The sequence below is a fragment of the Rana temporaria genome, chromosome 4, assembly GCF_905171775.1.
Source record: "Rana temporaria chromosome 4, aRanTem1.1, whole genome shotgun sequence".
NCBI classification, from domain to species: Eukaryota; Metazoa; Chordata; class Amphibia; order Anura; family Ranidae; genus Rana; species Rana temporaria.
In genome coordinates this window covers 34,012,960-34,032,183 of record NC_053492.1, presented here as the reverse complement: position 1 = coordinate 34,032,183, position 19,224 = coordinate 34,012,960, and the positions used below count along the sequence as shown (strand labels likewise).

The window sequence follows — 19,224 nt, the reverse complement described above, 5'->3', positions numbered from 1 at the left end:
GATCTGCTCATATTAATACCACAGGCAGGGGATCTGCACGTATTCTCACTTGGTGTACTGTGTCCTCTGCACAGTGTGAACCTAAAGCTACGTCAATAGATTTGCTGGTGTTCTCATATTAATTCCTATAGGCAGGGATCTCCTCATATTAATACCACAGGCAGGGGATCTGCACGTATTCTCACGTGGTGTACTGTGTCCTCTGCACAGTGTGCACCTAAAGCTACGTCAATAGATTTGCTGGTGTTCTCATATTAATTCCTATAGGCAGGGTTCTCCTCATATTAACCTCTTTCCCACCGCGCCATAGACAAAAGACGTCTTCAGCGCGGCGGAGTGATTCTGGGAGGACGTCCCTGGGACGTCCTCCCAGAATCCTTCACTCGGGCGCCCCCTGGGGCGCGCTCCCGGAATCATCTGTGAGCGCCGGGTCTAGAAGACCCGGCGCATCACAGATCGCGGTAAATCGCCGCTGATAGCTGCGGTTTACCACGTGATCGCTCCGTCAAATGACGGAGCGATCACTTGTAAACAAACCGGCGTCATGTAATGACGCCGGTTCCTCCCTCTCCTCTCTGTACCGATCGGTACAGTGTGTGAGAGGAGAGGGGGGAGAACGGAAGCAGCAGCAGCTGCTGTGGCTGGATCTGTGACAAATGCAGTCACAGATCCAGCCATCCTTCCCTGCGCAATACTCTGCAATAAAATCAATACTCTGCAATAACCCCCCATACACTGCAATACCCCCATACCCCCCATACTCTGCAATAACCCCCCCCATACTCTGCAATAACCCCCCCCCCCCCATACTCTGCAATAACCCCCCCATACTCTGCAATAACCCCCCCCCATACTCTGCAATAACCCCCTCATACTCTGCAATAACCCCCCCATACACTGCAATAACCCCCCCATACACTGCAATAACCCCCCCATACTCTGCAATAACCCCCCCATACTCTGCAATAACCCCCCCATACTCTGCAATACCGCCAATACTCCGCAATACCCGCTAATATGACAGAAACAAGATTTTTTTTTTTTTTTACAGAATTGTCAGTGTTTTTTCTTTTATAGCGCAAAAAATAAAAAACCCAGAGGCGATCAAATACCAACAAAAGAAAGCTCTATTTGTGGGGAAAAAAATTTCAGATGGGCACAGTGTTGTATGACTGAGTAATTGTCATTCAAATTGTGAGAGCACCGAAAGCTGAAAATTGGTCTGGTTAGGAAGGGGGTTTAAGTGCCCAGTGGTCAAGAGGTTAATACCACATGCAGGGGATCTGCACGTATTCTCACGTGGTGTACTGTGTCCTCTGCACAGTGTGAACCTAAAGCTACATCAATAGATTTGCTGGTGTTCTCATATTAATTCATACAGGCAGGGATCTGCTCATATAAATACCACAGGCAGGGGATCTGCACGTATTCTCACGTGGTGTACTGTGTCCTCTGCACAGTGTGCACCTAAAGCTATGTCAATAGATTTGCTGGTGTTCTCATATTAATACCACAGGCAGGGATCAGCAGGTATTGTCAGTATTTGTGCAGCTACATCTCCCTGCATACCATTAGTATGTCTGGAAGGACAACAAGGATAGGCAGAGAGTCACGAGCCAATAAAAGAGGGCAAGCAGGCTCTGCATCTAGAGGCAACAGTGCTGGTCATGGACATGGTGCATCCTCATCAGCACGTGGCCGTGGGACACGCTCGTCATTTTTTTCGGCAGCTGGCCGTGTTAAGCCACAATATGCCCAAGACTTGGTAGAGTGGATGACCAAGCCGTCCTCATCCTCCCCATCCTCTCTTACCCAGGCTCAGGGTACTTTGTCTGGCAAAGCAGCTGCCAACGCGGCCTCTTCCCTCTGCTCAATGGCATCAGTCACTCCTTCCCTAGCCCCACCATGTCCTCCTGAGGAGTCCCCGAACTGTTTGACCACAGTGTTGGGTACATGCTGCAGGAGGATGCGGAGTGTTTTGAAGGCTCCAATGATGGTACACAGCTAGAGGAAGGCAGTAACGTGAGCCCAGAGAGAGGGGGTGCCCAAGAAGGACAGCAATCTGGCAGTCATGGTCCCCCAGCTGCAGCATACTGCCAGGTTTTCTACAGTGATGAGGAGGGAGGGGATGATGAGGTCACTGATTCCACATGGGTGCCTGAGAGGAGGAGGAGGAGGCACATCTCCAATGATGCAGGATGCCCTCCAGGGGCCAGCTTAAGGGCAGCACACCGACTGCATCACAATGCAGAGCTCCGCATGTGCAGGGCGCTGCTGTCTCTCAGCGTTATTCCAAAAGTTCTTTGGTGTGGGCCTTTTTTGAGACGAGTGCATCAGATCGCACCGCTGCTATTTGCAACATATGTCGCAAGCATATCTCGCGTGGCCAAAACATCACCCGCTTGGGCACCACATGCTTGACCAGACATATGTCGAGCTGCCATGCAGTTCGTTGGCAAGCGTTCCTCAAAGACCCACACCAAAGAACAAAGCGGACCTCTCCTTGCTCCTCATCAGCTGGGATCTCCAACCCCACTATACCCTTAGTCCTCTCTGAAGCCTGCACTGATAGGACTGAAGGTGTAGAATTAGGTGTGTCACAGCCAAGTACTTGCGGGCAATCTACTATTGGTACACCGACGTCAGATTGTACCAGGCAAATTTTCCTGCCCCAATATGGCAGCAGGACAGGGTCAGGGGAGCTTGGTTTTTTTCCCCACGCCAATGGGCCATGATCAGGGATGCATGCACTGTCCTGTCACCATTTGAGGAGGCCACAAGGATGGTGAGCAGTGACAGTGCATGCATCAGTGACATTGTCCCTCTTATCCACCTGTTGGAGCACATGCTGCATGGAATAATGGACAGGGCACTTGAGGCAGAACAGAGGGAGGAAGAGGAGGACTTCCTTACCTCTCAAGGCCCCCTTTATCCAGACAGTGTTCCTGCTTGCCCGCCTATCACACAGGAAGAGGATGAGGAGAAGGAGGAGGATTGTGTCACCAAGGAGGTGGAGCCTAGCACTGAGCATCAGCAGCAGTCTTCAAGGGATCAATTACAGTCCCAAGAACCCATGGACTTGTACGTGGCTGGGACGAGGTGGCTGCGGATCCTGTCGTCCTCAGTGACCCAGAGGACTTCGCAACGAATGCCTAAGCAAACCTACGATGTATGGCCTCCCTGATCCTGCAAAGCCTGCGGATTCGCGCTATCGAGGAGAAGGATCATTACTGGCTGGCAACCCTCCTTGATCCACGTTACAAGGGTAAGCTTGCGGACCTTATCTTGCCGGCGCAGAGGGAGCAGAAGATGAAACAGCCCCAAGGTATGACCGGTTTCAGCAACCATCGCCAGCATCTGTTTTACATGTTGGGGGGATACCTAGGGGCAAGATCAGACTTCGACACCTTTCCCACCGAAAATCCTCTGGCTTACTGGGTCTTGAGGATGGATCACTGGCCAGAGCTTGCACAGTATGCAATTGAGCTACTGGCCTGTCCCACATCCAGTGTTCTTTCGGAACGCACATTCAGTGTTACTGGAGGCTTTGTAACTGATCACAGGGTGCGCCTCTCCACCGACTCGGTCGATCAACTAATCTTCATAAAAATGAATCAGGCTTGGATCACCACCAGCTACCAAGCACCTGATGCTGATGTAACTGAATATTTTTTTTTGAAATGTCAGATCCCTTCAAGACAGCCTATGCTGATGCTGAGTGACTATCCTGTTATGCTGAGTGACTATCCTTTTCCTCCTCAATGATCATGCTGATAGCTTGTAAGAGCATTTTTGGTTCTGGGCACTGCCAGCAGTGACTGAGGCCCCATACACACGAGAGGATTTATCCGCGGATACGGTCCAGCGGACCGTATCCGCGGATAAATCCTCTCGAGGATTTCAGCAGATTTCTATGCAATGGCGTGTACACACCATCGCATTGAAATCCACGCCGAAATCCTCTGGCGATGACGTGTCGCGCCGTCGCCGCGATTATGACGCGGCGACGTGCGCGACGCTGTCATATAAGGAATTCCACGCATGCGTCAATTCATTACGACGCATGCGGGGGATCCCTTCGGACGGATGGATTCGGTGAGTCTGTACAGACCAGCGGATCCATCCGTTGGGATGGATTCCAGCAGATGGATTTGTTGTGCATGTCAGCAAATATCCGATCTGCTGGAATCCATCCCAGGGGAGATTTATCCGCGGAAAAAGATCCGCTGGCGTGTACACACCATAGGATCTATCCGCTGAAACCCATTTGCTGGGATTTATCTGCGGATGGATTCTATGGTGTGTACGGGGCCTAAGGCCCAATTTTTCTGTCCCTGTTTAACAGGGGCGTGTAATTAAAAAGGTTGATGCAATACTTTGCAGCAGGGCTTATTACTGCGCTCCAACTAGAGTATCTGTGAGGGCTTGCAGTGTTGTGGCACCAACACCAGTGCCTAAGGTCTAATTTTTCTACCCCTGTTTAACAGGGGCGTGTAATTACAATTTTTGATGCAATATTTTGCAGCGGGCTTATTCCTGCGCTCCAACTAGAGTATCTGTGAGGGGATGCAGACAGTGTTGTGGCACCAGCACCAGTGCCTAAGGCCCAATTTGTATGACCCTGTTTAATAGGGTCGTGTAATTACAATTTGTGATGCAATACTTTACAGCAGGGCTCATTCCTGAGCTCCAACTGGAGTATCTGTGAGGGATTGTAGTGTTGTGGCACGAGCACCAGTGCCTAAGGCCCAATTTGTATGACCCTGTTTAATAGGGTCGTGTAATTACAATTTGTGATGCAATACTTTACAGCAGGGCTCATTCCTGAGCTCCAACTGGAGTATCTGTGAGGGATTGTAGTGTTGTGGCACGAGCACCAGTGCCTAAGGCCCATTTTTTATGCCCCTGTTCAACAGGAGCGTGTAATTACAATTCTTGATCTAATATTTCACAGCAAGGCCCATTCCTGCGCCCACCAAGAGTAACTGTGAGGGCTTAGAGTGCTGTGGCACCAGCATCACCACCACCACCACCAACAAAGGCCCAATTTTTCTGCCCCTGTTCAACAGGGGCATGTAATTACATTTCTTGATCTAATATTTCACAGCAAGGCCCATTCCTGCGCCCACCAAGAGTAAATGTGAGGGCTTACATTGTTGTGGCACCAGCACCACCAACAAAGGCCAAATTTTTCTGCCCCTGTTTAACAGGGGCATGTAATTACAATTCTTGATCTAATATTTAACAGCAGGGCCCATTCCTGTGCCCACCAAGAGTAACTGTGAGGACATACAGTGTTGTGGCACCAGCGCCAGCACCAAAGGCCCAATTTGTCTACCACTGTTCAACAATGGCATGTAATTACAATTCTTGATATAATAGATCACAGCAGGGCGTTCCAGCGCCCACCAAGACTAACTGTGAGGGCTTACGGTGTTGTGGCAACACCAACATCTAGGGCCCAAATTTCTGCAGAACATATATGGCAGGCCCCTATTTTCAAACATCCAACTTACAAATGACTCCAACTTGCAATCGGAAGGAGACAACAGGAAGTGAGAGGAAATCTACCCCTAGGAAGGGAAATTCTTTTCTGTAAGAGGTGTCTCCTGTCCATTGATGCTTTATCACCAATCCTTGTTTCACTAAAAATAAACAAATTTTCAAAAAAAACATTTGTCATTGGGACAGAAAGTGAGGTGCAATCATCTGAACAGATGCGCACAGATAGCAAAACAAATGTTACAGGGGTGATAACCCTTCCCTATGTTTTCCAAAAATCTTAAAAATAAATTTTTTGGCTGGAGCTACACTTTAAAAAAGTACCAGTTCAAAATTACAAACAGATTCTACTTCACAACATACCTACAGTCCCTGTCTTGTTTGCACCGCCTGTATACTGCTGTTCAAAGTATATAGGGCCAAAGAGGCTGTTAATGACCTGGGGGTGGTGGGGGGGAACCCATGCTATTTTTCTCAATGATCTTAATCCATATTGCAGGGACCAGACATTAAATTAAAGCCACAAGCAGTTTTAAATGACTTTTTTCTTATAGTAATGTCATCTTGTGCAAGGACAGTTCTAAACACGGGAAACATGTGCCACTTCACAGGCATACTATAGACACCCAGCAGGTACGATATTTAAAGGATTTTTTCAATTTTTTTCACTTTAAGCATCATTAAAAACACTGCTCCCAAAAAAAACTTCAGCTTTTAAAACTTTTTTTGCATTGATACATGTTCCCTGGGACAAGACCCGGGTCCCCAAACCTGTTTTAGGACAATAACTTGCATATTAGCCTTTAAAATTAGCACTTTTGATTTCGAACGTTCGAGTCCCATTGTAACGGCTACCCATGTAGTGAGAGGGTCTCAGCCGTTTGAGACGTCCTTTTCCCTGGCAAGCTGCGATATGCAGGTACCGCCGGTATATCCCATCGAACGCCCTTCCAAGAAACGAGACGGGCTACGTTTGCAGAGTCAAGCAGGACTGCCTTTTAATGCCACATTTTTCTTCCTTATATCTGGTTACAAACTGTCCAGAAACAAATGACACTCCCCCCCCCCACCCAGGGGGGGCTTCAATACACATACTTTGAAATAATGACATTCCCTTGAGCCAGTCGCTAGCCGTCTTGGCTCCTAAACTTGGCTTGATCAGACAATAGAATTCAATTAACCTTTAAAACAATTATCACTCACACATAATCCCCATCAGCATACACCTCACAGGGGGCTGTTACCTACACAAAAGAGAGTTCATTAGCTATGCAAAGGGTACATTAGCATTCAGCAGTGAAAGAGACCTTTGTCCAATTAACCCTTTGAGCTCAGAATACAATGTGGTACATCCAATTGTGACAAGCCATGCAGTTCCTTGTAGTCCTCCCTGCATGAAGATTATCAATGTCCCGGCAGCATGCATAGGTCTGTTACACCCATAGACTTCAATAGGGTTCTAAAGTTGCGCGAACGTTCGGTCCGTTCAAAGGTTCTGCTAATCCCTAGTTCTCAAAGATATGTCATTGTATTCCACTTAAGAAGTTGCCTACATCCAAAGTACTGGCATCCATTTTGGGCTACCTAAAGTTATCATCTCGGAAAGGGGTAGCCAGTTAGTGTCCAGGTTTTGGCGAGCCTTTAGTGCACAGTTGGGAATTCAGCTTTCCTTCTCCTTGGCGTTTCACCCGCAGTTCAATGGAGCCACAGAACTAGCCAACAAAGCCATATGACAGTTTCTATGTTGCTATATTTCTGACCACCATAACAACTGGTCAGACCTCTTACCTTGGGCAGAGTTTGCTCACAATAGTGCCATCAGTGCCGCTTCCCAATTGTTTCAGTTTATGGTGAATTATTGGTTCCAGCCATTCATGTTGCCTGACACATTTTATTCCTCAAAGAATTCCTGCTTTAGGGGAACATCTGTGTGTTCTCTGTTCCACTTGGGTGCAGGTCCAAGAGTCCTTGCGATGTGCCAGTGATAGGCAAGACTCCATGGTTCAAGTTGAGAACCATGAGGAGCATGAGATACAATCTATCATTGACTCCCATTAATCTCATACAGTACCTTGTTTGCTAAAGAGCTTACGGTCTGGAGGAACGCTTGGGTCTCATCCTCGGATGTACATGCTCCTGCCCTCCTTCGTACTTTCCATATTCATTTTCCCCTCAAACCTAGTGCCCCTCAGAGGCAGAAGGGTCGTTGAGGAGGGGGTACTGTCAGGGCTGGGCTCCTAGCAGCTCTCCTCTCTATGCTCAGGCTGCTCAGCTGTTGGATAATTGTCAGCACTCATTGTTCCACAGTGGCTCACCTGGCCATCATTAACTACTCGTCAGTCCTGCCTACAGCCAGCCCCTTATGGCTATTTTAACCTGCCTGGGTCATTTCTTTCATGCTTTCACCTGGTCAACATATCTGGAGTGTCTCTGTTAAGACTTTGCCTGGCTGATATCCCTTCTGGTTCCTGATCCTGTTTCTTCTGCTTCCAACTATGCTGGTTTCTGGTCTCCTGATTACTGGCTCATCTGATTACTCATTTTAGCTTCCGATCCCTGACTATGTTTTGACTGCGTTTACTTTTACTGCATTTTCTGTCTCAGTCTGATTCATGGATCCGGGGAGAGATGGAAGAAGAAAAGGAGAAAATGAGAGGGAGAATGAAGGCAAGGAAAAAGAGGAGATGGGAGGAAAGGGAAACATGATAGAATACATAAACATTTGTTATTATAATATTTATTAATATAGATATTGAGAAAAGGAAATGGATGTGTTACAGATGTTTGATAAACAGGTCCATAGATAATCACTTTTATTTTTTATTTTTACATTTTATTTTTCAGGTGATTGAAGCTCTAAAAGATATTTTCAAGAAAAAAACCTCCCTAAACAGTCTGGTAAGGAAGATTACAAACCAGAACCTTCTTCTTACTTTGTTCTATTGAGATTAACCACAATTGTATACTGTAGTATTATTAAAGTAAAAAACATTCACACTTATGCAAATTGAATGTGAACATTTAGGGAACAAATTAAAGCGGAGCTCCACCCAAGAGGAGAAGCTCCACATGTTTGCCTCCTCCCCCCCTCCGCTGCCACATTTGGCACGTTTGGGGGGAGCAGGGAGCTGGTACCTGTTTTTGACAGATACCCATCTCCACTGCCTTCTCCTGGGCAAAAATGTTTCCATGGGTCCAATCAATATTAAAGACAGCCCTGAAAACAATAGTAGCTTTTATACATAAGGAAAAGCAGAGCAGTATCCGATCTGTCAAACTGATGGCTCAGTCATGTAGATTACACAGGGAGAACGAGTCAGGCATGGTGCTCTGTTTATCAGGAGCACACACGGCAGAGGAGGCAGTTCTCACACTGACAGGCTATTTATCACCTCCCCAGACACTTTCTGGAAATTCCTCTCCAGAGATTGACCAATCCATGATAAATATTCAGGTTGGCCATTTGAATCTCCCTACCTATGTTCTAGAAGCTTCTTCCAGAGGCAGGGCAGGGGAAGCAATCAAACTCAAATCCTGTGAAACACTGAAAGGACCAGAGAAAACAATCCCTACTACCTTGACAACAGAAAGAGACAAAAACAAAATTTGCCTAACATCCTACACTAGAAAGGTACTCCATCTGTATGGGATCTTCAAGTTAATCTTTGGAAACAAAATAAAGGTATATAGAATGATAGTTTCTATGTAAATCAGTACAATAAAATTTTAAGGCATGGGTGCTCAACCTCCAGCTCTCGCAGAACTACAATTCCTATGAGGCATTGCACACTGCTGACAGTTACAAGCATGACTCCCAAAGGCAGAGGCATGATGGGACTTGTAGTTCTGCAACAACTGGAGGGTAGAGCTCGGCGATTTTGGCCCTCAAAAAAATCTGCGATTTAAAAAAAAAAAACTCGATTCACGATTCGAATTAAGTTTTTTTTTCTGATGGACACCGCGCCGGCCCTAAGAAGCTGCGGACAGGAGTTATTAGGCGTGGCTGTGGCTTCGGCCTAGTCCGCTGCGTTCCTGGGAAAAGGACAAGGCCGAAGCCGCGGCCTTGCCTAAAAAATCCTGCCTGCGGCTCGACGCAATCCTGGGAAAAAAACGTGGCTTTGGCCTAGTCCGCGGCGTCCGGCCTGGCGGCCTTTTCCCAGAACCGCGGCGAGCTGCGGGCAGGATTATTTAGGCGGGGCCGCGGCTTCGGCCTAGTCCACGGAGCACCAGTCCTATAGAAGAAAAATCGATTTGGTCAAAATCTGAATCGATTTGACCTTGCAACTCGATTCACGATTCAAATCAATTTTTTCCCCAGCCCTACTGGAGGGCCACAGGTTGAGCACCCATGTTTTAAGGGGTTAGTACTACCAGATGAGACTTGCTATCCACTTATTCAAACTATTTTTCTTTTTTAAGGGAGAAACAAAGAACAGCACTACCTGAACCAAGTTTTATACGGTAAGTAACGCTTGATCGATTTGACATCTTTAACTCCTTTGCCTACTGGAACATTATATGTTTTCTTAAAGAGGACACAGAGAATAAAATGGAGGTTGTTGCAGTTTTTTTGTGCAGCCATTTATCAAATGCAAATTTTCAGGAAAAAACACACCTTAATGAAGTGTAGTGCACACAAACACAATATAGGGCCAGATTCACAGAAGAGATACGACGGCGTAACTCTGATACGCCGTCGTATCTCTCAGAGTATCTATGCGACGGATTCATAGAATCAGTTCCGCATAGATAGCCCTAAGATCTGACAGGTGTAATTGACTTAAACCGTCGGATCTTAGGGTGCAGTACCTCGGCCGCCGCTGGGTGGAGTTCGCGTCGCTTTCCTGCGTCGGGTATGCTAATGAGCATTTACGACAATCCACAACGGTTTTCGCGTTCGTTACGTCGTCGCTAGTAATTTTTTCCCGTCGCAAAGTTACACCTGCTTTAACATGGCTTAACTTTAGTCGAGCCATGTTAAAGTATGGCCGTCGTTCCCGGGTCGAATTTCAATTTTTTGGGGTTTTGGCGTAAGACGTCCGGGAATACGAAAGTACGTTACGCACGTCGCCGTTCAAAAAAATGACGTCACTTCGCGCAAAGCACGGCGGGAATTTCAAAACGGAGCATGCGCAATACGTCCGGCGCGGGAGCGCGTCTAATTTAAATGATACACGCCCCATTTGAATTGGGCGGGCTTGCGCAGGACGTGTTTACGATACACCGCCGCAAGTTTACAGGTAAGTGCTTTGTGGATCAGGCACTTACACTGAAAACTTGCGGCGGTGTAACGTAAACGGGTTACGTTGTGCCGCTGCAATTGTACGAGAATCTGGCCCATAATACCCAATATTTTGGTAAAGTATAAAATACGATGCATTGATGAGTAAGCAGATACCAAACATGTCAAAAGGTTAAATTGCACACGCCTCTGAAATGGCAACAAACTACAGTACCTAAAACTGTCCATAGGCAATACGTTAAAAGCCTTTACAGGTTATCAGTTTAGAGTTGAATGTGTGTATGGCACTACAATTTTTGCTTCACTCTGACGTTCATAGTGATACCTCACGTGTGGTGCAATCACGATTTCCATATGCGTGCTTTATCTATGTGCATGTTTGCATCTACAGTATCTCTCAAAGGTAAGTACACTCCTCACATTTGTGTAAATATTTTATAATATCTTTTCATGTGACAACACTGAAGAAATGTCACTTTCTACAATGCATCTGGTAAGAGGATAATACTTCTTAGAGCACTGGGGAACACAGAAGCACTTTATCCTGTATTCAGGATTGTGAAAAGCGCAGCAGTCTGTTTAGATTCTTCTAGTGCAAGGTTTACTATATAGCCACAAATGAAACTGCAGATACAGTATCCAACAAAAGTAAGTACACCCCTCACATTTTTGTAAATATTTTATTATATCTATCTATATCAGTGACAACACTGAAGAAATTACACTTTGCTACAATGTAAAGTAGTGAGTGTACAGCTTGTATAACAGTGTAAATTTGCTGTCCCCTCAAAATAACTCAACACACAGGCAATAATGTCTAAACCACTGGCAACAAAAGTGAGTACACCCCTAAGTGAAAATGTCCAAATTGGGCCCAAAGTGTCAATATTTTGTGTGGCCACCATTATTTTCCAGCACTGCCTTTACCCTCTTGGTCATGGAGTTCACCAGAGCTTCACAGGTTGCCAATGGAGTGCTCTTCCATGACGACATCATGGAGCTGGTGGATGTTGGAGACCTTGTGCTCCTCCACCTTCTGTTTGAGGATGCCCCACAGATACTAAATAGGGTTTAGTCTGCAGACATGCTTGGCCAGTCCATCACCTTTACCCTCAGCTTCTTTAGCAAGGCAGTGGTCATCTTGGAGGTGTGTTTGGGGTCGCTATGTTGAAATACTGCCCAACGGCCCAGTCTCTGAAGGGAGGGAATCATGCTCTGCTCGTCACAGTACATGTTGCCATTCAGTGTTCCCTTAATGAACTGTGATATAAATAAACAATAAAGTACTAATGCGCTACCAAAGTGTTTAACCAAAAAATATAAATAATAATATTAAAGTGCTAAAGTGTAAACAGAAGCTAAACTCCTATAGTTTTACCAGCACCCATGTGTATAAATATTGAAGTAACGCTTGTTAATCTAGTGTTTAAAGTGCTAATATATTAAATTAATAAAATATATAAATCTAATAAAAATACAATATTAAATGCAACAACAGCAAATAAGCCAGCAAGTAATCAAAGTCTGTGTAAATATAGTGTGAAATTTGATAAAAATATACATGAACTATATAAGCAAGTCCATGTGTAAAGTGCATAAAAAAGTGTGCATAAAAAAGTGCATCCACGAAAGTATCTGATAATCCGGAAAAAAGTATGGCCCAGATTCACATACATCGGCGCATATTTATGCTGGCATAGCGTATCGAATATACGCTACGCCGACGCAGCGCAGAGAGACAAGCACAGTATTCACAAAGCACTTGCTCCCACTTGCTTCCGAATCTACGCTGGGTTTTGAAAGCGTAAGTCGTCGTAAGTGGAAGTGGGCGTGAGCAATGCAAATGAGGCGTGACCCCATGCAAATGATGGGCCGAGCGCCATAAAGATACGAATAACGAACGACGCATGCGCCGTCCCGTGGACGCATCCCAGTGCGCATGCTCAGAATCACGTCGGAACTACTCCCTAAGATTCGACAGGTCACTGCCTACGACGTGAACGTAACCTACGCCCAGCCCTATTCACGTAATACGTAAACGACATAAAATACGACGGCTGTGTTCCCTGGTCCATACCTTAGCATGAGTTGGGGAGAGGGATGGGTAAGAGAGTCCAGGTCTGTCAGACTATACAAGCATCACAGAAATAGTCCTCGTATCATCCCCCGGTAGTACCAGCCTCTCACCTCATCGGTGGACTCCCGTGGGTCTAGTGGTGCATCAAGTCGTAGTACACAGCAGACAATGGTGGCTCCTTTCACATTGGTAACTCCTGGACAACGGTCAGCTGCAGGTATGTCTCCAATCTCACTAACGGTTTTCTTAATGGAAACAGCCTCTAATTCCTCCTTAGGTTTCAGGCTTTCAGGAGTGTCTTTTCTTATGTTGAGTTATTTTGAGGGGACAGCAAATTTACACTGTTATACAAGCTGTACCCTCACGACTTTACATTGCAGCAAGGTGTAATTTGTCACATGGAAAAAATATAATAAAATGCGAGGGGTGTACTTACTTTTGTACTGTACATGCGAGTATATGGGTACGGGGGTGCTTTTAAATTGTTCTTATTATTTCTATTCATTGTATTAATTTTTTTTTACACTTTTTCAATTTTTCAAATGTAACTTTCACAAGGGGTGAGCAAGCTGTTTGCCCCCCACCCCCAAAAGAAAAAAAACACCAGCCTACACTGAGAGTGCGGGAACTGCGGCGGGAGGGGGCCTCTTCTGAGTGCTGTAAAAGTGATCAGACGGCTGTAAAGCTGCTCAGATCACTTTTATTGGAAAGCCGAGTCAGACAAAAGCCAGGAAACTAGCATTCTCAAAAGTAGGTCAATGATGGCAGTAACCTTCTTCCCCCACCAATCTCTCATTTAGCCTCCAGGAGTAAATACCAGATACATCTAGGTATGAAGGAATGGAGGATCACTTTATTCCCCCCACCCCCTTCTTCTCATGGGACAGTGCTGGTTTTCAGTGATTGGCCAGCATTGTTGCATGGGGTTTGAAAGAGTCCTTAGCCTTGTGTAAGCTCCAGTTTATTTGACTCAGAACTTACCCAGGCCTATCTTTCTGGTGGCTGGAGGAGCAAAGGAGAGGTGACTGAGTGCAGCCGGAGAGGGGGGAATTAAAGTGAACCTGTTGATTTTTCAGGCATCAGCAAAGCACAGGTTTGTGTCAGAACATAAAATTACCACACAAAGTGACAGTAACCTGAAGTATATACCAAAATGTAACAAATGTTGGTAGTAGTAGTAAAATCATAAAAATTATAACCAGCCTTTGTTTTCCTTGTAGCTGTCTATAAGAATCCTGACTGCACTGCCTGTCATACAGATAGCCACAAGAGACTACAGCTGCCGATATGTATATATAACACAACCATTAATATATGGTGCAGCAAGTAACAACTGTGAAAAAAAGGAAATTTTTTATGCTCATATGCTCATATATAAGATTTTGCCTTTTATAATTTTCATGGCCATCTTCTGGATTACTGGGATAAATTAACCAAGAACAAGATCTTGAGAGATGTTACTTATGCCGCGTACACACGATCATTTTTCAGCATGAAAAAAAGTCGTTTTTCAGCATGTCCAAAAAACAAGGTTTTCCCAACTTCATCATTAAAATGACGTTGTCCACACACCATCGTTTTTAAAAAATGATCTGGTGACGTACAACACGTACAACGGCACTATAAAGGGGATGTTCCATTCGCCTTGGGGCTGCTTTAGCTGATTCCGTGTTAGTAAAAGACGATTCGCGCTTTTCTGTCTGTTAGAGCGTGATGAATGTGCTTACTCCAACGGCAGTTTTACCAGAACGAGCGCTCCCGTCTCATAACTTGCTTCTGAGCATGCGTGGGTTTTTTACGTCGTTTTAGCCCACACGCGATCATTTTTTACAGCCCGATAAATGACATAGTTTAAAACGACGTTTAAAAATGCAGCATGTTCGTTTTTTTTTTTTCGTTTTTCAGAACCTGAAGCCTGTAGCCCACACACGATCATTTTAAATGACGTTTTTGAAAAACAACGTTTTTTTTTTCATGCCAAAAAATGAACGTGTGTACGCGGCATAAGAGTAGACAATATAATCTTAACATAAATGTGTATATCATGAAAGCTAAGTTAATTTAAATAATAAAAAAAAAGGGAAACGTGAAACAAAATAATCAAAAGGGGAAAAAAAAACAAAAAAAAACACGAATGATGCGAAACCTTAGCAGAGACTTAGCAAATAAAATGTAAATAAATAAAAATAAAATAAAAAAGTCTCGTGTTGGTTGGTGGAGTCTGAAGTGGTTTAAAAAAAAACAAACATAAATGTGTATTTTGATCTTTGATACCTCAGTATTGGTATCAACAACAAAGCTTTTAAATTTTCAGCCAAGTACAGGTACCCTATGGGGCAACTGACTTCCTTTTTAACTTTTCACCAGACCTCTCTTCCTTCTCTTTACCTTTCTTCTTTTTCACCTCCTGTATTTTTTCCTCTTTCTCCTTCCCATCAATTCCTCCTCCCCATGCTTTTCACCTCCCAATATCTTATCGCATCTGATGTCTGCCTCCTTTCCATGCCTTCCCCCTTCCATATCTTCCTTTTTACCATGCCTTCCCTCCACCCATGTTTTCCTCCCCTCTATGCTTTTCACCTCCCCATATCTTCTCTCGTCCCATGCCTTCCTCCTTCCTATGCCTTCCCTCTCCCATGCCTTCCTCCTTCCTATGCCTTCCCTCTCCCATGCCTTCCTCCTTCCTATGCCTTCCCTCTCCCATGCCTTCCTCCTTCCTATGCCTTCCCTATCCCATGTCTTCCTCTGTCCCATGCCCTCTTACTTCCCATGCCTTCCCCCTTCCATGTCTTCCTCCTTCTCATGCCCTCCCTCTACACATTGCTTCCTCATTCCCGTTCCTTCCTTTTACCCTTGTCTTCCTCCTTCCCACACCTTCCATGTCTTCCTCCTTCTCATGTCTTCTTTTTATTAATGTTTTCCTCCTTCCCATGCCTTCCTTCCACCCACCCATGTCTGCCTCATTTCCACACCTTCCTCCTTCCCATGCTTTCCTACTTTCCATGCCTTTTTTTACTCCTGTCTTCTCCCTTTCCATGCCTTCCTTCCACCCATGTCTGCCTCCTTTCCACAACTTCCTCCTTCCCATACTTTCCTTTTATTCATGTCTTCCTCCTTTCCATGCCTTGTTTTTAATTTCCTCTTCCTTCCCATGCCTTCCATCCACCCATTACTGTCTCCTTCCAATACCTTCCTCCTTCTCATGTCTTCCTCCACAGTGTAGGAAATGGCGAGAGAGAAAACAGAAGCAGGGAGGTTGATCTGGTATGCTGCCAACACTAAAAGCAACAAACACACAGACCTCCCTTACCAATTGTTCTTTTAATTAATGCTAGATCTGTAGCGCCTACATTTCAGTTTTCTTTTGGTAATGTCAAGAAAAATACAGCAATTTTTTTGAAAGTTTTGTTTTACAAATTTGTTCCAGTATTCCTTTGATAAAAAAAAAAACGAGTACCAACAGGTTTGGGAGAGCTTTTTTTCCCAAGAGCTATTTAGGCCATTAAATTAATTAGCCCAGTAGTTTTGGGTCACTGTTCTTTATGTTAGTTCCTTTTTTAATGGGGTTGCTTGTTATTCATTTGATATATAATAAAATTATGTGCTGTAAAAGTGTGTGATGCATTTTTGTTTTTATATATTTTGTTTTTGTTGTAAATTAATTTTATAATGACAATAAATCTCATCTTTATCTTATTTTGTCTTCCTGTCTTCCTCCTACCTATGTCTTCCTCCTTCCCATGTCTTCCTCCTTCCCATGTCTTCCTCCTTCCCATGTCTTCCTCCTTCCCATGTCTTTCACCTTCCCATGTCTTTCTCCTTCCCATGTATTTCTCCTTCCCATGTCTTCCTCCTTCCCATGTCTTCCTCCTTCCCATGTCTTCCTCCTTCCCATGTCTTTCTCCTTCCCATGTCTTCCTCCTTCCCATGTCTTCCTCCTTCCCATGTCTTTCTCCTTCCCATGTCTTCCTCCTTCCCATGTCTTCCTCCTTCCCATGTCTTCCTCCTTCCCATGTCTTCCTCCTTCCCATGTCTTTCTCCTTCCCATGTCTTCCTCCTTCCCATGTCTTCCTCCTTCCCATGTCTTCCTCCTTCCCATGTCTTCCTCCTTCCCATGTCTTCCTCCTTCCCATGTCTTCCTCCTTCCCATGTCTTTCTCCTTCCCATGTCTTCCTCCTTCCCATGTCTTTCTCCTTCCCATGTCTTTCTCCTTCCCATGTTCAGCAAATACCCAAATTTGCAAGTCCCCCGGCTGGACATTCACCCGCCGAATGTCCCACAGTGCACTGCGTGCTGCACAGTGCATTCTAAGCCCTGGCACAGTGAATAGCTGGTTGTTAAGGAGTGGGGCCGGGAAGCCGGCCACCACATCCTTAACAACAGATGAGTCATCAGCTGTCAACGGGCTTCCCTGCAGAAAGCTGAATGAAAAAATAAAGCCAGAAAAAAATGAGAAAAATAACGGCGTAGGGGTCCTCCCAATCCATACCAGGCCCTTTGGGTCTGGTATGGATTTTAAGGGGAACCCCATGCCAAAATAAAAAATAAATGGCACGGGATTCCCCCCAAAATCCATACCAGAACCTTATACGAACCTGCAGACCGGCAGTTCAGGAAAGGGGGGGGCGAGCACCCCCCGAACCATGCAGGCCACATGCGCTCAACATGGGGGGGGTGTGCTTTGGGGCAAGGGGGGCTCTGCCCTTCCCTTCCCACTCCAAAGCACCTTGTCCCAATGTTGATGGGGACAAGGGCCTCTTTCCCACAACCCTGTCTGTGGTTGTGGGGGTCTGCTGGCAGAGGGTTTATTGTAATCTGGAAGCCCCCTTTTACTCATTCACCCAAAATAGTGTCAATAAGAAAAAAGGTACAAAAACTAATTTTTGACAATTCCTTTATGCTGTCAATCAAAAGCTGTGACATGGGAGCAGGGGGTGGTGCCAATGGACACAGCAGTAGGACCCGGGAGCGAGCCCGCAAGGGTTCCCCCATGGAAAGCGGCTTTTCGTGGGGGCACCAGATGAAGAGGAGGGGCTTGGTGCGCTGGCAGGGCAGAAGAGGAGGATCAGGGTTACTCTGTGCAAAATCATTATACGGAGCAAGTAAGTATACTTTTTTTTTTTAAATTGAGGGTTTACAAACCCTTTAATCTTTTTATTGCTATGAATGTTAAAGTATGGGAATTTCAACATATTAGAGTTAGGGACCACACTACACTCGGGGAATCGATGAGGCAGTGTGGCTTCAACAATGATTTGCAAATATATGCTACTAACTTACATTCCTGTTTTTAATATGTAGGGGTGTGGTTATAAAAAACAAATCACATTCTGTGCAAATGAAGCTAAATCTAATTTTCTCTTTCTTTTTCTTCTACGGGTCAAATGTTATTCATAAAAAATACAGTGGTTTGGGAAAACATCACACTTTAGTCATTAGAGGGAGCTGAGGGTCATCGGAAATGAATGATCCTCAGCTCCATCTAGTGGCCATAACATAGTATTTTCCCAAACCACTTTATTCTTTTATATAAATGAACAATATTTGACCTGTAGAGGAAATGGAAGATCATTAAATTTTGACCTATGCTGAATGTTGGCTGTAAAAACCTGACAGACGTTTCAATCCCACTACACTCTATCCAAAACTAGAAACGTTTTGGCTGTAGCTGAACTTTAAATTATAACTCCAGTTTTGTTGTAAAAATACATTTGTATTGCTGTCTAAAGTATGATCCTTTTAGGAAAATGTATGCTTATTATCAGCCTGGTAATGTCAGCACACAGAATGGGGCAATGGAATTCATTGGTAGTGATACACGTGATTTGGTTCTGGACAGGTTCATTGAACGTGTGTAAAGTTTGGGTGCTGAATCCAAACCCCACTGAAGTCAATGGGAGCCGAATGTTAAAAAAAAACAGTTCTTGCCATTTTCTGGACTAATCGGTAAGGGATAGTCAAACAAATGGCATGGTGGGCTGGACACTGCCCTGGTAGACATATACCAAGGAAAACACAAACTATTGGGAGCATTCACGTTCGTAATGCCTAATGTAGAATTAAAAGCAAAACTGGCAGATTATTTTAATTTTTTGTCATCTGTGTCGCATTGGAGAGATATCCCTCCATTTCCTGCCCCTTAGCCAAAACATGAAGTGAGAGGAGATCCCTCCAAAGTGATGAAATCCATCCTCGTCACCAAAACTAGTGTCCCAGTTGAAAGATTTCTCCTCCTTATTGTCTATACCAGACCCTTTTCCTAGATTAAGGTCTGGTACAGATTTTAATGGGGGACCCTCACAAAAAAGAAATACGGTTCTCCCAATTTTTACTAGCCTGCTTAAGTCTGGTATGGATTTTGAGGGGGAACATGCAAAAAAATAAAAGTGAAATACCCTGCAAA

General features: G+C 44.9%; 2 protein-coding genes across 2 annotated transcripts in view; both read left to right on the top strand.

Moving 5' to 3' along the window:
- The window catches only part of LOC120936100 (adhesion G-protein coupled receptor F3-like), a 28,928-nt gene extending 14,747 nt beyond the window's left edge, over window positions 1-14,181 (top strand). The window contains exons 3-5 of the mRNA XM_040348215.1: window positions 8,347-8,400; window positions 9,922-9,963; window positions 14,042-14,181. Of these exons, the coding sequence (XP_040204149.1) occupies window positions 8,347-8,400; window positions 9,922-9,948 (81 nt within the window). The 3' untranslated portion in view covers window positions 9,949-9,963; window positions 14,042-14,181. The remainder of the gene's footprint in view (window positions 1-8,346; window positions 8,401-9,921; window positions 9,964-14,041) is intronic.
- LOC120936101 (cell wall protein DAN4-like) overlaps window positions 1-19,224 on the top strand; it is a 169,053-nt gene that overhangs the window by 84,001 nt on the left and 65,828 nt on the right. The gene's annotated exons all lie outside the window — the stretch shown is intronic.